The 20,460-nt window shown below is 50.1% G+C and overlaps 1 protein-coding gene across 4 annotated transcripts in view; it reads left to right on the top strand.

Annotated features, from left to right (window-relative positions):
* Positions 1-20,344, top strand: part of MTSS1 (MTSS I-BAR domain containing 1) — a 165,044-nt gene extending 144,700 nt beyond the window's left edge. For 2 of the 4 annotated variants that reach the window (XM_082858902.1, XM_082858901.1), the window contains 8 exons: positions 3,345-3,502; positions 4,709-4,816; positions 6,095-6,192; positions 8,467-8,686; positions 13,353-13,547; positions 14,824-14,997; positions 15,345-15,507; positions 16,899-20,344. In XM_082858902.1, the coding sequence (XP_082715028.1) occupies positions 3,345-3,502; positions 4,709-4,816; positions 6,095-6,192; positions 8,467-8,686; positions 13,353-13,547; positions 14,824-14,997; positions 15,345-15,507; positions 16,899-17,599 (1,817 nt within the window). In that variant the 3' untranslated portion in view covers positions 17,600-20,344. Of the gene's footprint in view, positions 1-3,344; positions 3,503-4,708; positions 4,817-6,094; positions 6,193-8,466; positions 8,687-12,400; positions 12,521-13,352; positions 13,548-14,823; positions 14,998-15,344; positions 15,508-16,898 lie in introns of all 4 variants that reach the window. The other 2 variants (XM_082858903.1, XM_082858904.1) reach the window with 2 other exon arrangements.
* Positions 20,345-20,460: the final 116 nt, after the last annotated feature.

The following is a 20,460-nucleotide window of genomic DNA, read 5'->3' as shown; positions in this document are numbered from 1 at the left end:
TGTATTTTTAAAAGTCAGTGTCATTAATTACAGATAGGTGTGTGCCTTATAACTTGTGAAAGGACATAAAGATACCTCCCCAATTTCTTATAGTTATAAGTTGGTATTGAAAGAAATTGCTACCATCATCAGCCCTCCCTGCTCTGGAGTTAAGAACATGCTGACCCGGTCTGCAGCCCTCTGTGGTTCCTTAGTTGGAGCATCCTTGGAGAGGCTGAGAGGCTTACAAGGAGGCCTCTGGAGCAGCCGCAAGCATGTGGCCTCACCTGCAGGGCCCGGGGTTGGCCAGGCTGTTTGGCAGGTTGCAGAGACACGGGGAGTTTCATTACCAGAGGACTTGTATCATGTACACATTCGGTGTATGTGGATTCATCTGCGCAAGTCAGCATTTTATTTATTTAAAAAAAACCTTTTTTTGGCCTTGCCTCAGGGCTTGCAGGATGTTAGATCCCCGACCAGGGATCGAACCCCGGGCCCTCCGCAGTGAAAGCATGGAGCCCTGACCACTGGACCTCCAGGGAATTCCCAGAGGTTCCTCTATTTTAAAATGCTGGGGAATTCCTTGGTGGTCCAGTGGTTAGCGGTCCGTGCTTTCACTGCTGAGGGCCTGGGTTCGATCCCTGATCGGGGAGCTAAGATCCCTGACGGCAGCGTGCTGCGTGGCCAAAAAAAAAATAGAGAAAACTCCCAATCTCATGGGGCTGGAGGTGCACCCACCCGCCCACCCTCCATGAGGCCTGTGTCAAGAGGGAGCCCTTGCTTCCCTGCAAGTCCCCTGGGAGAATGGGAGGATGCTTTGACAAGTGTCTTGTCCACTGAAAACTTGGGAAACCTGTGACTCAGGGGCCAGGTAATGTGTGAGGGTGGCTCTCTGGCATCCTGGCGGAAGGAATGGAAACAGTGACCATGGTAGAGAAACTGGAAAAACTGGTAGAATTATGGGGGGTGTAGGATGGGAGATGGTGACCGATGACTGAGTGGAGGAATGGGTGAGTGGGTGACCTTGAAAGTACAGCGAAACTTCTCAGAGCAAATTCTCACGTAATGTAATCGTTGGATAAAATCCCTCCAGCATGGAATTAAACACTGTGTATTGCTGTACCCAGCATACATTTGTGCTCACCTGACTAGTGAGGGCTCCACATACGGAGCACGGACTATACTTGAATGCCATCTAAGGCGGTTTCGAGGGTGACCTTTGACTGCCCATGATAGTCCCTTTTTGTGCTAACTTAGGACTTAACCCCTGCCAAAAATCCAGTGACTTTTGCTAGTTGGATGTTGTTGACGCCTGACTGCCTCTGTTTCCAAATGAAGCTTTCTCATCTGCTTGTGAGAAAATACAGAATATATTCCTACATACGAGGCAGTTTTCCCTGACCCTCTACTTTTTCAAACCAGATAACACATTGCATTTAGTGTTCTCTACGGCAGCGCTCCCCAGCCTTTTTGGCAGCAGGGACTGGTTTCGTGGAAGACAATTTTTCCATGGACAGGGGCTGGGGAGGGAGGTTCAGGCAGTGATGCTAGCAATGGGGTGCAACGGGGGAGTGACGGGGAGGGGTGGGGAGCGATGGGGAGGGGTGGGGAGCTACGGGGAGCGACGGGGAGGGGTGGGGAGCGACGGGGAGTGATGGGGAGTGGTGGGGAGCGACAGGGAGGGGTGGGGAGCGATGGGGAGAGACAGGGAGTGGTGGGGAGCGACGGGGAGGGGTGGGGAGCGACGGGGAGTGATGGGGAGTGACGGGGAGGGGTGGGGAGCGACGGGGAGGGGTGGGGAGCGACGGGGAGCGGTGGGGAGGGGTGGCGAGCGACGGGAGCGATGGGGAGGTGTAGGGAGCGATGGGGATCAATGGGGAGGGGTGGGGAGCGGCACACGAAGCTTCCCTCACTCGCCCACCGCTCACCTTCTGCTGTGCAGCCCGGTTCCTAACAGGCCTCCGACAGGCCAGGGGTTGGGGCCTCCTGCTCTATGGCATTTGCATTGTTAAGGAGGGGTACGTGGTGGCCAGTCAGGCCCCTTCCCAGGAGGCGAGTGGAATCCAGTCCCTCGGCTTGAGGCAGCCGGCGGAGGAGGAGGAGGGGTCCAGTGTCAGAGGGTCAGGCCGTGTGGGCTCTGCCCTGACTCTGCCTGCACCCCTGAATGGCCCTGGACAGCCCCTCCCCTTCTCTAGGCCTCCACCTCCTCTGAACTGGGAGCAGGTTTGCTTGGATAACCCCTACTGCCCCTCCACTCCAATATTCTGTTTAAAGCATCTATTGAGTACTTGTTGTATACACCTATTGAGTACTTGTATACACAGGTGGCATTTCACTGGGGGCTGGACTCGGAGAGTCCAAGCCTCCGTCCTGAAGGAGTTTAGAAATTCTTCCTCTGGTTCAGGTGGTAGGTGAGCATGGGAGCCCAGTGTGGAAGCTCAGGAGCTGGTCTCGGGGACAGTCCCCTTCTTGTCCCCAGATCACGTTTACAGTAGCCATGCCCTCTGACACAGTGCCTGTTTGCCCATGTTTAGACAGACTTCTGTAAAAGGCCAGATTGTAAACCTTCTCAGTCCAGGGTCCAAACAGTCTGTGTCGCAACAACTTTACTCGGCAGTTGTGACGAGAGCGGGTATAGACAACCTGTAAATGAATGGGCATGGCCGCATTCAAATAAGACTTTATGAAGATAGTTGCCTCACCAAGTTCTAGAGTTGTCGACAAGTCTAGAAATGGGTGCCTCTGCATAACCGGGCTGTGTGGACAGGGCCAGATGACTCCCGGGCATGGGCCAGGCTCCGCACCCAGGCCCCCTTCAGTCCTCCACCAGCGGAGACCTGACTGCAGGTGTTTCTGCTGCTGGGCTTGTTCTACAGGAAGGGCATTCAGGACTCTCCACTAGGGAATTAAAGTAACTGCCAGGGCGTCCCAGGGGCCCCCCAGAGCCAAGAGAGCTGATGCCTGCCACCTTTGTCTTCCGGGACAGAAACTTCTGTCTAAACAGAGGCTCTTTCATTGAGGATGACCCAACAAAGCCAGCTTGTGCCCATTTTTGGAAAAATCCATAGGCCCTCACCTTGTTCATCCCTTAGCCTCTTCAGAATGCAGGTCAGGACGAGTTACCCCAGGAAATTTTACTTGTCGTGAATAAACCAGGATAAATGTGCTCTTTGGGCGTTGGAAATTGGAAGTGGCTGGCCCTAGAAAAACAGCTTCTTTAAATCCTTTCTGGGTATAAATACATACTTTTTAAAAGTCCTGGAAGATTGTGGTTTCTACTCCAGCAAGGACCTGAGGGAGGAGGGCATTGGTTCCAGGAGCTGGTGTTTCAGCATGCCAAGCTTGGGGCTTTGTTTCGTTTGCAGGGCGAGGTGACATCCAGCCCCAGTTGGACAGCGCGCTCCAAGACGTCAACGATAAGTATCTCCTGTTGGAAGAAACAGAAAAGCAGGCAGTTCGGAAGGCTTTGATCGAAGAACGTGGCCGGTTCTGCACCTTCATCTCTATGCTGCGGCCCGTGATTGTGAGTTGGTGGAAAGTTCCAGAAGGCATAAACTGGCAGTTTGGAGGAGAGCCTCCTTATTTATCCTGGAGGCATTGAGAAGCTGCAGTGTGTCAGGAATCATGATGGTGGAGTCATTTTTATGGGTGAATAGTTGTCTGCAAGTTGCTGATGGCTGCATGGCCCACTCTATATTCTAAGCCCTGATGGTTCCACTTACTTTTTCTCCCCAAGTCAAGAAGGCCCTGCAGAGTGGTTCTCAAAGCGTGGTCCCCAGGCCAGCCGCAGCACCTGGGAACTGGTTAGAAACGTACATGCTCAGGCCCAACCCAGCCCTACTGAATCCACAACTCTGGGGATGAGGACCCAGTCATCTGGGTTTTAAACAAGTCCTCCAGCTGATTTTGAGACCCACTGACCAAGCTGAATGCCAAGGAGTGACTGTGAGGTTAATATGGGAAAAGCCGCAGTGAATCAACGCAGACTTATTTTTTAAGTAAATCGGCTGCATGCCTTGAAAACTTACACTGTAGGTGTTCTTGAAGCTGGTAGACGTGCCCCAACTCCCTCTGCTCAGCCGTAGCAAGATGCCCAAATCCGAGTTCTTCCCCTGAGCGTAGCACTTTTCCCTGACTCGTGCTTCCCTGGTCCCACAGCTGCAGCTTGGTGCACTGGTAACGTGAATGGCTGTTTCTTCCATAGTCCCCCGTTCCTGCCTCACTTGCCATTGATTCCGTTGGTGGAAAAAACCAAGAAAGAAGGGGGAAGTTAACCTCCAGTGAACACACTTGTGCTGTCACAAAGGGCTATCAGATCTGGACCAAAGCATCTCCAAATAGTTGCCGTCCACTGAAGCCGAGTGACTTCGGGGGTGGGGAGGGCGGGTCATGGCCTGCAGAGGGGCTGTGCTGCAGGATCCCGTGAGGACACACAGGTGGGCCACCCTAGCAGGCCCGCCAGCCCCCAGACACTTCGAGGAAGGCCCACGTGTTGGCTGTGGCTCGTTCACCCCTGTCCCAGGTGCACAGGTCTCTCCATGATTGTGGCTGATTTCGTTTTCCTCTCCACTTCCTCCAAAAAAGGGCTGGTAATAGCTTCGGCAAAGATGCATCAGTCCCTGCATGCCTTTTCTGAAAAGCTGAAAGTGTTAGATAGTGTCCCTAATAAAAACAGTTGGATCAAGATGATAAAGTGAGTCACTCATAACAGGTTGTGAATTACTTTCAGGAAGAAGAAATCTCAATGCTAGGGGAAATAACTCACCTGCAGACCATATCAGAAGATCTGAAAAGCCTGACCATGGACCCTCACAAGCTGCCCTCTTCAAGTGAACAGGTAGGAGTCAAGGGGTAAGCGTGGGAGAGAAAGCCAAAGAGACAAAGGTTCAAGGCCCTGAGGGTTCCTTGCAGCAATATCTCATTTTAAATGACATTCATGTTTTACACTGTGAAGCATAGTAATCATCTTCCTTAGTCATTATACAGCACCTACTGTGTACCAGGCTCTGCTCTAAGCTCTTTACATAGACTTCCTCTACTATTATCCCCATTTTACAGAGGAGGACCTTGAGGCAATGAGAGATAAAGTCACTTAATCAGGTAGTTACTGGTAAAACTGGGACTTAAACCAAGCTGTCAATTTCCAGAACCCATGCTCTTAACCATGTGTTCACTGACCCTCTAGAAATAAACTCTGCTAGGGACATGACAGTGGTGTACCTTGGTCATCATTGTGAATCATTCTTACTGAATTTCTCCCATTCTAAGTATGTAGTGCATGAGGATTTCTCTTATCTTATGAAAAAGGTGACTTTTTAAATGTTGATTCATTTGGTTCATGTGACATTAACACTGTATCCAGTGGGAAGAGACATATTTGGGTGAACAGGTGATAAATCATGTGCTGGCCTTTGCCTTTTGTATAAAATTCTTATCACTGCCTTGGGAGCCAACTAGGGAGACAAATTTGGGAGCTTATATTTTCCATCCTATGAAATTGTGTTTATCAGACTATAGCCTGCAGGCATTCACTCAGTAAGTAGACATTTATTGAGCACCTACTGTATGAATGGAAGGTAGACCTTATACTCAAACAGCTCTTTGTCAAGTGAGGGAGACAGATGTAGAAGTAATTGTGAAAGAATTGGTTTCTCTTGATTCTGTCAGGTTTTAAGGGTCAAACAGGGCACAAGTGACCACTGAATATCAGGTAGCTAAGATGTAATAAGATCAACACGTCCTGAAACCATTATTGTCTATGTGGTGGTGTAAGCAAAAACCCTACAAATTCTAACCTTGGGTGTAAGTGGCTCTTATAAATTGTTAATGTAACTAACTGTAAATCTTTCTTTTTCTTTTTTGACGGATATGTCGTGGTTTTCCTCCCCTCTTCGCATTAATTATATTTTTGCTTGTCTCAGAAAAAGGATTGTGATGTTGATGGATTGGTACTATGATTCTTTAATTAAAAAAAAAAAATCTTAACAACATGTTTTTCTTTGATCCCCACTCCTCGATGATGGCAGAATTTCGACGTTATGATGGCTGTTAAGATTGGACAGATAATGTTTCGCTTCTCAACACCTTGCTTACCCTCCTGGCTCTGTCCCCTTAGGTGATTTTGGACTTGAAAGGTTCTGATTACAGTTGGTCGTACCAGACTCCACCCTCTTCCCCCAGCACCACCATGTCCCGCAAATCAAGTGTCTGCAGGTAAGTGAGGCCGGGCTGGGCCACCGCTTTAGGGACACAGCATTTTTCTTTATGCTAATGTGAGCATTAGAGTCAGTCTTGAGCTCTAAAATGGCTCATTTGAAACAGGAAATGGTGATCAGGTGAAAGGATCCCATCATGATTTTGGTCTCACTCTTTAGTCTCTGGATTAGTTTCGGGTCATAAGGAAAATCCCATCAGGTCTTAGACCAGTGGCCACAGCTTTCTCACTCAGTGTACGTTGTACGGATTTTCCCATCTTACGAATTCGCATTGGATCTTCCTGTTTAGCAGAGTAAGAAGCACATGGGCTAAAAAAAAGGGCAAACAGAGGTTGATTCTTGTGCAGACTCATCTTGCTGTCGCCAGAACAAGTGAAGGCAGTAACAGTGGCTCATGCCCTCATTTGCCCCCCAGTTTTGGTCTCAGGGCTTCATAAAGTAAATAGAATTCTTGATCTGTTAACCACTCCCATCACTGCTCTGTGAAGCACTAGCGTTACCTAGTGACTCACAGTGAGAATCCATTGGAATAGTTCTGCCATTGGCAACGCTGTTTCCTGGCAGTTTTCTGTTGAGCACCATTCTTGGCTTGCTGACCGCCAAGTTTATTCTCCTCCCGTGAGGGTGGAAACATCCTTGTGCATCATTCCTTTCTTGGTACACTTCACCTGCTCATCTTTTTCTTTGACTTTTCAAAGCCAAATGAATTCCCACTTCCTGTGAATTAGCGTTGAGAGCAAAGAGCAGGATAGATCTGCCGAATCTGTGTCTGGTAATATCTCTCTGCACATGTGTGCGTGTGTTTCATTTCATATTTGAGCTTGTGCGGTGTACACGGAGCAGGAAGTTCAGACTTAAGATGCTTATCCTGACGTTCAGCAACCTGAAGAGGTTGGTTTCTTGTCATCCTTTGTGCGCTGCGTGTGTGTTCGTGTGTATGACACACCTACTTAAGTTTTTTACTGAGGACGTTTTTTGTTTGGTAACCAAGAAAACTCTATCTCGATTAGTGTAAAACAAAGCTGCATAAGTATCTTTTCTTTCTACAGTTTTAGTTTCAATAGAAAATCATGTCACGTGGACACCACCAGTTCTGAGCTTGCTGCAGTGGAATTGCAATGAGCTTTGTTGTCAGTGTCCAAGTGCCCTCCTCTGGCTGACTGGGGGAAAAGCAAAAAATCATGATAATTATCCCTGGCAAATGTCCCCAGTGATTTCCCTCCAGCACACTGCCCTATATCTGTTGGAACAAGTAATTCTGGTATAGAACAGTCACGCAGCCCTAGACTACCTTATTAGCTGTCCGAGTTTGCAAAATTTGACAAGAATCTCTTGCGGGTTTAGGAGCAGAAACCACAAACATCCTAATCCCAGGCTGGGTTGTTTATTTCACGCCTTCTGATGCTTCTCCAGCTGCTCTTGTATGTCATCTCTGCTTGTTTGGACCACAAGACTTTGTCCAGTTTTCTGGGTTTCGTAATCTGAGTGATTAGACAGAGTGTAGGACCTGTCTCTTACGACTGGAAATGGAACGCAGACAGAACACCAGAGGGCATGTGTCATTTTCTGAAATCCTGTTTACCGTTCCATCCTGGAAGCAAACAGCTTAGATTGATGACCTTTAGTCCCTGAAAGCTGCCTGCCTCTTGCCTGGTGTTCTGTTTGCTGGGCCCACAGGTATTTTAACAGAGAAACACCTGTGTTCAGGGTCAAGCCATTCATTAAAGCACCAACTTTGTAAATAAAATGTAAAACACATGGACACAAAGAGAGTCGATTTGCTGATACTCTGTACGGGGGACTCCTTGAGGAGTCTCTGGGTGCCGAGCGATGGTTGGCCGGGTTGACTTTGGTTTCCTGGACCCAGATGGTCCATCGAAAGGAGACGCTTGGGTGTTCCAACCGGGTCATGCTGAAGCCTTAGCGGTTTTGGCTTCAGGGTCACAGTGGTCGCGAGCAGATGAGATGAGCCCTTTTCGTGCTGCGGACATCGGGTCCCCTGGCTTTGGTGGCAGGTGACAGAGCAGAGCTTTAGAGTCACGGACCTCCATCCTAAGGACGCCTCATTGTGCCGTCGGAGAACTGAGTCTCTGTGGCTGGTGTTCCCCCCCCTTGCTCACAGGAAAACACTTTTGTTTACTAGCTTAATGATTGGGTGTTTAGAAAACATGGCTCGCCGTTTGCACTGCTTCTTGGGGCCGGGGGCTGATTGCATGATGTTCTCCCCTGTCGTCCCGTGTCGTCTGTCCCCCTTCCCCCGCTGCCCCCGCAGTAGCCTGAACAGTGTCAACAGCAGCGACTCGCGGTCCAGCGGTTCCCACGGCTCCCACTCGCACTCGCCCAGCTCCCACTACCGCTACCGCGGCTCCAGCCTGGCCCAGCAGGCGCCTGTGAGGCTGTCCAGCGTGTCCTCCCATGACTCAGGGTTCATCTCCCAGGACGCCTTCCAGTCCAAGTCGCCATCCCCCATGCCGCCGGAGGCCCCCAACCAGGTAAGGGTCCTTGGCTCCTGGAGCAGCCGCAGCACCTGGGGTCTGGACCACCCTCAGTGGCTGGAACCGGAGAGGGACCTGGGCTTGGACAGACCCCTGTCTTCTGACGGGAAACCTCTGGTTTAATTTCTCATCTCTAGAGGAGCTGCTCTCCTAAAGGGAGAGATACCGTAAGTGGGGGGTTGACGCTTACGATCATTATGCCGGTGATGGTTGAGTCACTGCATTGATTTGGGGAGGTTTCACACGTACACAGACTCTAAGAGGTTTGGCCACTCCCTGGCGTCCCTGTAAGTGCCCAGCTTAGCGTGATGTAGTAATTAATGGGCATTTGCCAATGGGGGTGGAGATTCTGTCCCTGAACAGTGCCTTGGAGACCTGCCCTGGCACTCTCAGCTTCGTTTTATCAATTTGTGTTGAGAATGAGAAAGCATCTTCAGAGCCCACGCAGGTAGTTCTGTTGGCACCTTGCTCCTGGGAGAAGGGGAGGTGTTGAGTCTCTGACCACAGTTGGGTTAGATGGCGCTAGGCGCCCAGCCCAGTGGGTCCAGCCAGAGCAGAAGGCAGGAGCTGGGCATTGGACCACCCTTCACCTGCTCCCCTCTGTCCTCTTTTTGTGCCAGTGGGTTGGCCTCTAGATTAATAAGCAGCACGACCTGACCTGTAGACACTGGGAAACGTGAACCTCCAGGGTGCCTCTCAGCGCCATCCGCTGGGGAGCATGGTGGCTCCAAGCCCGTCGTGTACATTTTGAGGCTGACCACAGCCTTTGGTTCAAGCTGCTTGGGATTCAGAAGGTCACGTGCTTGTCTTGTTCATCCAGGTATCCAGTTTGCCTGACAGTCACCAAATATCTCCTGTGTGCCGGGCACCATCCTAGGAGCGTCTGCCTGTGTTAACTGTGTAGTGCCAACAACCATGCAGAGTGTTGTTACCCCTGTTTTGTGTGGAAATGGAGGCTCAGAGATGTAACGCAATTTGCCCGAGTTGCACAGTTATGTGACCTGCAGGTTGAGGATCTGGAACCAGGGTTTCTGGCAACTGGTCCAGCACCCTTTCTGCACCGCCCTGGCCATAAGGTGCCCCTGGCAGAGTGTTCTGGGGAGCACTCTACGTAGAAGAAGCATCTGAGGTGTTTGGGGAGCCTAGGTCACTCGCCTGACATGGCTGACATTGGTGAACCCAGAGCTGCTCAGCCCGGTGCTCCTTTCGGCATTTTACAGCCGTCCCCAGGGACTGTGGCCTCTCTCTGTCTTCCTGGGGTTGACACTCAATTTCAAATGGAAACGCTTGGAGCCAGAGCTGCAGCTTTAAGTCCTGATGTGCTTGGGGTGCTTTGGCTCAGTCTCTGAGGGGTCACCACCTGTCCCCTGTCCGTCCCCACTATGTGTGGCGCTAAACAGCACCTGCATGTCTTGCAAGCAGAGAGTGAGAGTGGTCAGAGGGGGAGCAGGGATTTGCGGTTCCTCAAAGGCTTTTCTAATGTGCAGCGTCATTCTGTGTGTGTTTTTAACAACTGACACATTAACAAAGTATTGTGCACTGACACTGCTTTCTAAAAAAAAAGAAGCTGTGTGTTCCAGCCTTGCTGTGCGTGTGTGGATCAGGCTGAATGAAGCGGGCTTTCTGTCTCCAGTAATGTCGAGGGAAGCGGAAGGCAGCTTGTTGGGATTTACTGAAATCTGAAAGCCGGTACCAAAGATATGCTTGACTAGCAACTCCAGGGTAGTTTTAATAAAATCAGGGATACTACAAAATTTAATTGAGAATTCTATTTTTTAAAAAAGGCATTACAGCTGCTTCTAAGGCAGAGGGGAAATTTAAAGAAATTGTACACATCACACAGACCAGAGGGTAGGTACAGTCTCCTGGAGGAAGTAGTGTTACCTTAATTTGGGTGGGAGGAAGGAAGCAAACGTCTGAAAGGGGGCGATCCCTCAGGTACACGGATGCAAATGGATGCCACGTGGCAGGATGTGTTCAGAATTCTCCCGTTTTCCTCCACTCTGCTCTTTTCAAATTATGCCATGTGTGCCCAGGAGTCATGGACCACGTGTGCAGCTAAGGCTCCTGCCTAGAACCGTTCACTCCATCAAGGCAAGGAGTTCTTCAGGAAAAAAATGAGTAGAAGTCAAAAGAAAATACGAACCTGCAGTCCTGGGATGATTTACTGGTTCTTTTTTCAAATTGAACACATTTGAGTTACAGGAACCAAAATAAATAGTCCTGGTAAATTACAGTGATAACTGATTTTTATTTATAGTTGATTAAGCACTATATACAGAGGTACACGCACACAATATCTCATTTAATCTTCATCTGATAGATATTATTAATCCCTATTCTAAAGATGAAAAAATATTTGAGGTTTAGAGAGATTAAGTCCATGGTTCCTTGACTGGGAAGTGGCAGAAAAAAGACTTCAATCTGAACCTTCAGACTTCAGATCCTGGATGGCTAACCAGACACCGAGCTGGGGAAGTGGCCAGAACCTCCACCACGGGGCCTGGCCTTGCTTGGGCTCCTCGGAGCTGCATACATTGTGGAATGCCTTTTCAGTTCCTTGCTCTTGCAGGATGGGAGGCTAAGGATCTGTCCTTTTGTAGGAACCTTTCTTTGGCGGGTGAAAGGGGTGGACAGAAACACGGATCTGGCTTCCTTGCCAGTGAATACAGGGACACTTCCAGGGAAATAGTAGAGAAGGCGCAGACTTCCTTATACAAATGGGATGAGATTGCAGTTAACAGCGAAGAAAACTTAAAGCAGATACCTGGGTGGGCCCAAAGCACTATCCTGGGGGACCCAGTTACATGGAAGAGATATGGTCATTGTCACTCATCCATTCACCACTTTTAAACACCTGCCACATGCCAGGACAGGACCAGAATGTCGCGATGTAGTGGTGAGCTAACAGGCAGTCTCTGCCTCTGCTGAAGGTTAGGAGCTGGGAGCGGTTTCCCTGGCCGACACCAGGAGACTGGCAGGGACTGGATGGTTAATAAAATCAGGCTGAAGAGATGTTTTCGCAAGCCAGACCTCCTTTCCGTGATGTCCCAGAGGTCGCCAGGATGCTTCATTTCTCCCTATGCGGCCACTGGAAACATTGCCCTAACCACTGGGATTCACTGCCTCAAACCTCAGAATCACTCCCCAGGCAGAGAGACCTAAAATCATGTCTTGTGAAGATGCAGCTTCATAGCTGGAAGCCACCCACATCCAGAGGTTGCATGGGATGAAGGAAGTGAGTCCAGGAATTAGGGCCATTCCAGGCAGACATGGAGCAAAAACCCAAGTTGGGGGTCAGTCCTCTTGCAATAACGCCTGGACACCTGAGAGATGTAAAAGTCATGGCATCCCTTGGGCCCTGGGCCTATGGCACAGGAAGAAAGGCCCTAGAGAACACAGGGAGTCCAGCGCCTTGACCACACTCCCCTGAAACAGGCACACACACAGATGGCGGGGTTCTGGGGGCCTTGCAGTCTGGCAGGTCTGGGGCTCGCTGGGTCTCATGCTTCCTTTCCAGGGCTTGGAGGCCTCTGTGTTGGTGCAGCTTTGGGGGAAAAAATAACCCTAACCCTCTGCTTCTCTCATCCTTCCCTCTTCTGTATGCATGTCTGTCTCCGTGCGTGCCCTTCTCCCCTCCTGCCCCCCCCCATCTTTTTATTTTTTATGACTGTCCTTTTTCGGTGGTGTGTGGCCCCTCCCCGGCTGCAGAACTCGTCCAGCTCGGCCTCCTCTGAAGCCTCGGAAACCTGCCAGTCCGTGAGCGAGTGCAGCTCGCCTACCTCAGTCAGCTCAGGCTCCACCATGGGCGCCTGGGCGTCCACAGAGAAGGTGACTGGCTGGGGTCCCAGCCTCTCCCCCATCCCCTGCCAGCTGCTCCCCGCACAGCCGCAGGAACCTGGAAACTCAAAATCTCCACCAAGCGTGGCCCCTCTTGGGGCCAGAGGGAGGGACAGGACTGAGGGCTTTTTCCAGAATGGGGGCCTGGCCCTGAGCAATGACTCTGCGGTCGTCCAGAGGGAGAGAAAGGGGTATGGGGAACTTGGAGGTGTGAAGGCTTCTTCCCAGGACATGGATGGTCATCCGTCTTCCCCCCTTCCCCTCCCCTGCACCCCACCCACCATGGCCTCCTCTTCACCGTGCCCTTGGATGTGACACTTCACTGCGTCAGAGGCTGTGTGCTTTCCTGCCTTTTAGTTGCCATCACCCCACCCTTCACCCTGATTTGGAATCTCCTGAACAGTGATGATTTTGGAAACCTGGAATGAACAGCTTTCAGTTGACGCTTTTGAATTTTAAAATTTGCACAATGAGATGAGCGAATCACCGTCACTGTGAAATTATTAGTGAAATAATCGAAAACCATTGAGAGCGCCACACATTAGGGACACGGATCATTTCCAAACTATTCTAAAATGTAGATAAAATATTTCCCCAACTGAATACTTGGTGTCAAATACGCAGGCATTGTTTGCACCGTAGCTAGCGTTTTTCTCTCGCATCCTGGACCATCCATGAGTGGCAGAGCCCTGATGTTTGTTTTATTTGCAGATATTCAGATCTCCCCCATCCCTTGAATGTCAATGCCATCTTGTATCTCCACACTCATCCTCTTATATTAATTTTTTTTCCTTTTTTCCTCCCTTTTTTTGTTTGTTTCCAGTTGTCTAACGGGTTTTCTCACTATAGTTTATCAAGCGAGCCCCACGTGGGGCCCGTAGGGGCGAGCCTTTTCCCTCATTGCCTGCCCGCCTCCCGCCTGCTCCCTCGGGCCACCTCTGTCCACCTTCCAGACTACGCTCATTATTACACCATTGGGCCCGGCATGTTCCCGTCATCTCAGATCCCTAGCTGGAAGGTTTGTGTCTCTCCGCCCTCCTCTCGCCCTCTCCCCCGTCCCTCATTGCCTCTGTGCTCACCCCCCTGCTGCCCCACGATTCTCACCCCACCCCACCCCACCCCTTTCCTCTCACACTCTGCCTTCTTCCCCATAACACCTCCTCCCTAAGTAAATTCCCACTGGGGAGAACCGGAAAGCAGCAGGCAGCGCTGAGACGGGTATGTCCACACGGAGCTGAGATTGGAGGAGCTCCCTTTAGGAGACGCCAGTTAACCCCTGTTAGACCCCAGTAGACCCAGATGCGGCATTGTAGGGAAGTCGCTCCCAAGTTGTAAGTCCAAGTTCTGCCCTCCTGGGGGTTTCCTGAGGGTGTCACTGTTATCAGGGAGGGGCTCTCCTCCTCGGCCATGTTCCCCAGACTGTTCCCTTAAACCCTTACTGGGCCATGGTAACAGAACCATGCCCCAAAATACGGTTTGGCTTATTATGTTTTATCTTAAAAGTACCTGCAGACTTTATTTTTAGTCTTAAAACATGTTTGCTTTAATATAAAAACGAAAAGTTTTTATATTATTTCCTAGCAAGTCTGATTGATGCCAGGAGGATGTTCTACCTTTATTTGGAGAGGAGGTCCCTAACTTGAATAGTAGGCCCCTAGGCAGCCCGCCATCTCGAGCAGGCCTTGACTGCCTCCCTCACAAGTGGTGCGGACCCCTCAGAATCTTTCTTCTGGCCCAGGGGCCTTCCCTTCCTCTGTGAGGACCTCAGAGAGTACATCCTGAAGCGCCCTTTGGGGCAGTTTCCCAGAAGTGAGGTTCAGCCTCAGGGAGAGTGGCTGAAGTACCTTTAGCGCCCCCTGGTGGCCACTCCAGGCGAGTGAGGTCATTTGAGCTGCTAGGCCCCAGCGGGGGGGCCCCAGACATGGGAAGGGAGGGCCTGGTCCCTGGGGATGTGCTCTCCACTGGCCGGTGCCTTCAGACACCATAGGCAGTTGGTCAGTTGTTTGATGGCTGTAACTAAGAGTCTCCCTCAGGCTACCTGACCCCTTGTTGTGGGTTTTCAGTCTTTGGGTGGATGTGAGGAAAGGGCAGGTACCCAGGGGACCCCCAGAGGATTTTCTGCTCCCTTCTTCTAGTGCCGGGTGGGGGCAGAGGAGGGGCTGCTGGCCTGTCCCAGCCTGAGCTTCCCCCGAGGGGACCAGCTACCTTCTGTGGGCGGGCAGCTGTCTGGAGGCTTCTGTGGCCTCCCGGTGGAGGCAGAGGCCCTGGCACCTGACCACACTTGTTCCACTTAGGACTGGGCCAAGCCAGGACCTTACGATCAGCCTCTGGTGAACACCCTTCAGCGCCGCAAAGACAAGCGAGAGCCAGACCCCAGCGGTGGAGGCCCCGTCGCAGCGGGAGGCACGCCCACCGCTGCCGAGGAGGCTCAGAGGCCGCGGAGCATGACCGTGTCGGCCGCCGCCAGGGTGACGCTCTTGTTCTCTACAGCTGGCTGGGCCCCTCGAGACCTGGCGGGGGCCACGTGCTGGCCAGCAACTGGAGGGATCCGAGCCCCTTTCCCCTACTCCCTGCTACAGCGTTTAGAAGGCCCCCAGGGAAGGTCTTGTATGGGAATTAGACTCTAGAACTTTCTAGAGCCTGGGTAGGGTCCAAGCAAGTTGGCGGCCCCCTGGGCCCACAGGCAGTGGTGGTCACGGGAGCAGGAGTCCTGTTGAGGCCCCCACTGGACGAGGAGTGCAGAAAGGCTCTGGGGGTATCAGACAGGGGACTCGCGGCCCCGGTGGCTCATCTGTCTCTCTCCTCCCACCTGCAGCCTGGAGAGGAGATGGAGGCTTGTGAGGAACTGGCCCTGGCCCTGTCTCGGGGCCTCCAGCTTGACACCCAGAGGAGCAGCCGGGACTCGCTTCAGTGCTCCAGCGGCTACAGCACCCAGACCACCACCCCCTGCTGCTCTGAGGACACCATCCCCTCCCAAGGTAGGAGAGCCTGAGCTTTCCAGCCGGGCTTCCTGAGCAGTGCCAGGTGAGGAAGGGGGTCCTCCCCGCTGGGAGGAGGCAGACGTGCGAGAGTCCGTCCAGCCACAGTAGAGCATCTTGGAATGCTCTGGAGGGCTCGTCTGTAGTTGTCAGGTCACTGCCATGCAGCAAAGTGGCCAGATTTCACAACTTGGTTTCTCACCATCAGGGTTACAGGGATGTCCCAATTTGAAGGCAGACAGATGCTGTTAATGATAACATCATTTGTGTTTGGCACTTTGTACCAAGCACTTCCTTTAATTTCCCATTAATTCTTCACAATCGTTTATGTCATAAGTCTGTTTATCCCCATTTTACATACATGGAGACTGAGGCCCAAGTTCACACAATAAGCAGCAGAGCTGGAGTTTGGGTCGAAGGTCTGTCAGAGTCTGAAGCCCAAACTCCAGCCAAATTCTCTATGAACTTGCCTCCCTCACCGCCCTCCCCAGCACACACACACACAAGCCAGCAAGATGGCAGGCCAGCCGCTAGGAAAGATCTATGAGAGCTGACCAAGCCTGTCAGCAGTCCTTCAGTCCAAGTCTCTAGGACAGTGGGTCTCAGTGGAGGGCCACTCTGCTGCCCAGGGGACATTGGGCAACGGCTAGAGACATTTTTAATGGTCACAACTGGAGGGCGTGCTGCTGGCATCTGGTAGATGGCCAGGGACGCTGCTGACCACCCCCTCATACAGCACACAGCTCCACCCCACCACACAGAACTTACCCGAATGTCAGAGCGCTGCTCTTCAGAAACGAGCTCTATGCTGTTCAGTCTGTATGCTTCCCCCTCCGACGTGACCCCATTTTTGGAGAGAAAGTGAGCACCCCTCACTGATGGAACCTGTCTCTGCCTTGTTTTCGGAGACTTGTTACCAGTAGCTCCATTGCTTTTCTAGCCCTCGCCTAACGAGTTGATCATGAGGGACGTAGTGAGGTCTGTGATGGTCCGTGTGGGGCTTGTCTCTCAAGTCAAATTCCGGGCTGGAGGGCTTGTAGAGGTTATTTCCTCTTGCCACCCCCTTTATTCCTCCCAGAGGTGCTCAGAGGTAGCCTCACTGCGGCCTGGTGGTTTTGCATTCTTCACCGCTCAGCGGTGTTTGAGTGCGGGCCTGCTGTGTCCAGCGCTGCTCTTGGTGCTGAGCGTTCCCTTGGTGAACGAAACGACGGTCCCTGTCAGGGAGTTCTTAGATGGTGAGGGCTGCTAAGCCTGGCCCGGAAACCCTGGAAGGCTTGGGATGAGATTGCGGGTGAAGTACCTGGCCTCTGGGGCCCTTTGTCCTCCCAACACAAAAGAATCAAAGAGCACAGCCACTGCCTCGGCGATTTCTAATCGGATCCTATGATCAGTTTCAGATTACGATTATTTCTCTGTAAGTGGTGACCAGGAGGCAGATCAGCAGGAGTTTGACAAATCCTCCACCATTCCGAGAAACAGCGACATCAGCCAGTCCTACCGACGGATGTTCCAAGCGAAGCGCCCAGCCTCAACTGCTGGCCTCCCCACCACCCTCGGACCTGCTATGGTCACCCCAGGGGTTGCAACCATCCGACGGACCCCTTCCACCAAGCCTTCTGTCCGCCGGGGGACCATAGGAGCTGGTCCCATCCCCATCAAAACACCTGTGATCCCTGTCAAGACCCCCACCGTCCCAGACCTCCCTGGGGTGTTGTCAGCCCCTCCAGATGGGCCCGAGGAGCGGGGTGAGCACAGCCCCGAGTCGCCGTCCGTGGGTGAGGGCCCCCAGGGTGGCACCAGCATGCCCTCCTCAATGTGGAGCGGCCAAGCCTCCGTCAACCCTCCTCTTCCAGGCCCGAAGCCGAGCATCCCCGAGGAGCACAGACAAGCAATTCCAGAAAGCGAGGCCGAAGACCAGGAAAGGGATCCCCCAAGTGCCACTGCCTCCCCAGGCCAGATTCCAGAGAGTGACCCTGCAGACCTGAGCCCAAGGGATGCCCCGCAAGGAGAAGACATGCTGAACGCCATCCGCAGGGGCGTGAAACTGAAGAAGACCACGACAAACGACCGCTCAGCCCCGCGCTTCACTTAGGCTCTCTTAGGCTCACAAGAAATGCTGCCAGTGGGGAACGAACTGTCTAATTAATAGACCTAGTTTGTCTTGATCCATTCCAATCTGTAATCAAACAAAAGATTTTGTAGGCAACTCAGAACACAGCTCTTTTGAAAGTACTCGACACCTTTAGATAAGAATTAAAAGCAACATATGTAACTGACATAACCTTGATCTTTTAATTTGTAAATATTGAGTTTTCTTTCTGCACATTTTAATCTTAAGTTTCCCTTTTGATTTTTCTGAAGGTGCCAAATTCCATTTTTTACAAGTCTTTGTAAAATTTTAAATGCATAATAAGGGGGGGAGGTCGGGCAGGGGAACCACGAAGTAGTAATTTCAGAAAAAAGGATAACTATACTTAGCTTTTTTTTCTTTTCTTTTCTTTCCTGCAAGCTTTTGTAGATGCATTGTAGTAGTCTGGCTTAGACACAAATTCAAGTTAGTGTAATGTACAAACAAAATGGGTAAGGGGTAAAAATCCTTATTCAAGTATACTACATTCGGAATGAGGAAAGCGGGAGTCAGCTGATGCGCAACATTAGGAGTGAGGGAACTCTGGAAATGGTAGAGGCTGTGTTGGGACTGGGGGGAGGGTCGCGGGAGGGGCACACTGTCAACACAGCCGATCCTGTTACATTTAACAGTAGCCTCGTAGGTTGAATTTCTAGTAGCTTCATGGTAAATGCATCCGAATAAGCCACACTGGGTTGCAGTGTTTGTTTCTGCAGGGTGTTTAAGGACTTCCTTTCTCCCACGATCACCCCTGACTGCACACAGCACCCACCTCCAGTCCCATGCATGCTGCCGCCACCGGGTAGACATAGAACCCCCCACTTCAGTTACCTGTTAGTTATACCCACTTTCACTGAATCCAAACACATCCAGAAGGGTAAGGCAGTTTTAAAAATGTGAAAACATTTAAAAATGATTGATAGCAGGGAATTCTTAGATATAGCAAATGCCTTTTACTTAACTGTGCCTAGCAGGCTGGGCGCGTTGAAAAGCCCAAATATTTTGGAAAAACTGGAGCGGATTTAACAAGGGTAACCAGCTTGGAGTCTGGCAACTTGCCAATGTGTTTACCAGTCTGGAGGCTTGTTTTTCTTATCTTCTTTTAAATAATGGCAGTTAATTGGCTTCACACTAAACATCGAAGAGAGGAGGATTTATTTCTGTCACTGGGAATCTGACCACCATACTGTCCCTTTTTTTTTGTATTCTAGGCAGTGTTTTTTGGAATGGATTTCTGTCTTTTCTAAGTGAAAGTTAAATTTGTTACAATGCCCATCCCCTAAAGCCAGCAGAGATGTGTAGATTTAAAGGGACCACGTTTGAGGAATGCAATGGTGTTTAAAAAAGCCAGCCCCTTCGGGTCAGTTGAAAGTGCTCGTTTGGGACCGAACCTCTCAAGGAATAGGAGCCTGGTGGGTCCTGCAGATCTCTGTTGGCTCCAATCTTCAATTACATAATCTTCTGCTTTAATACATAACTGCACTGGATGTGAAAGAAACGTACCTGTATAGTCAGTGTTCTCTATATTAACATTTAACACTGCTGTGATTGCTCAAAAACATTTTATGTTACAGCTTTCAAGCAAAGGCATGATTATTAGAAATTGTTTAAGCTTTTTTTCTTTGAAAAACAAGCTCCATTTACAGAATATAAGCAACAGTAGTGCCTGTGGTTTAGCCCACCAATCTTGATGACTAAAAGTAGCTGATGCATTGTGCATATGATGCTTGAGATGGTTTTTGCAAAAGCAGAAATCACTGCAAGGTAATTACGATAGATAAAAGTGGTATTTTAAACCTTTCAAATAAATGGATGTAACTGTACCTTGGTACAGCTTTTCACTTGTTTAGTTTTTAAACGTTAGTATAATCTGAATAAATTTAATATAAAATGTTGCCAAATTCAATGTAGAAAGAATGTGACAAAACGCCTTGGGTAGTTCTGTTTGTGTTTTTGCATATTGTAAAAGCAGTGTCACAGCTAAAAATAAAGAAATCGTTTCTAAAGGTAAATTATTGTGGTTTAGTTGCTAGTTTGTACTGAGAGTTGACCTCTCCCTGTGCAGTTTTTTGTTCTAAACTTGTATAAATAACAATTGTGTAACGTGTCTCCCTTTTACCTTGTATCAGTTGCTTCAGCCTACATTATAAATAAAGAACCACTAGAAAAAAAAAGCCCTGCATTTCAAGTCTTATTGAAATTCAGGTGGAGGTCTTAGTGAAGTGTTAGAAAATGGCCTGAGACTCAGATTGAGCTTAGTTAGAAAGCTGACAACATCATTTTTGTGCATTTTAAGAACACTAGTTGCCTAAACAGTGAGTTACCAAGAACTAAAACTAGCTGGGCTTGGTTGAGCTTTAAAAATGGCTTTACCCTTAAAAAAAGAAACTTCAAACATTTAGAGTTCTGCTACCCTTACCTTTGTGTCTTCAGACAATCCAAGCTACGGTAGAGGGAGCAAAGCTGGAAAACTGCCTCCAAAATAAGTGTCACCCACATTGGATGCCATCAAACTCCACTCCTGAGAACCCCGTGAACTCCATGCTTATTTGCTGAATGCGTGCTTCTTAGAGTAGTCCTTTAATCAGAGCTAAAATTCCATTAGTGGAATCTAGAAAACAGAAAAGGTATCTTATGTCCTCAGTACTGGCGTGCCTCTTCTTGGCTTCTTATGCCCTCCAGTCACCATAGCTAGTTTAAGCCTTCAACTCAAGTTTGTTCAACTAAATCTTCAGAGTAAACCTTGTATCTAGTTGTGCTGCAGTTTTCCCTCGATTCCATGTGTTATCGATATGACTTAATGGGGAAGAACAGAATACATCTGA

This window comes from Leucopleurus acutus (genome assembly GCF_964270905.1).
Source record: "Leucopleurus acutus genome assembly, chromosome: 17".
Classification (NCBI taxonomy): domain Eukaryota; kingdom Metazoa; phylum Chordata; class Mammalia; order Artiodactyla; family Delphinidae; genus Leucopleurus; species Leucopleurus acutus.
Note: the sequence above shows the minus strand (reverse complement) of the source record. Positions and strands in the feature narration are given on the sequence as shown.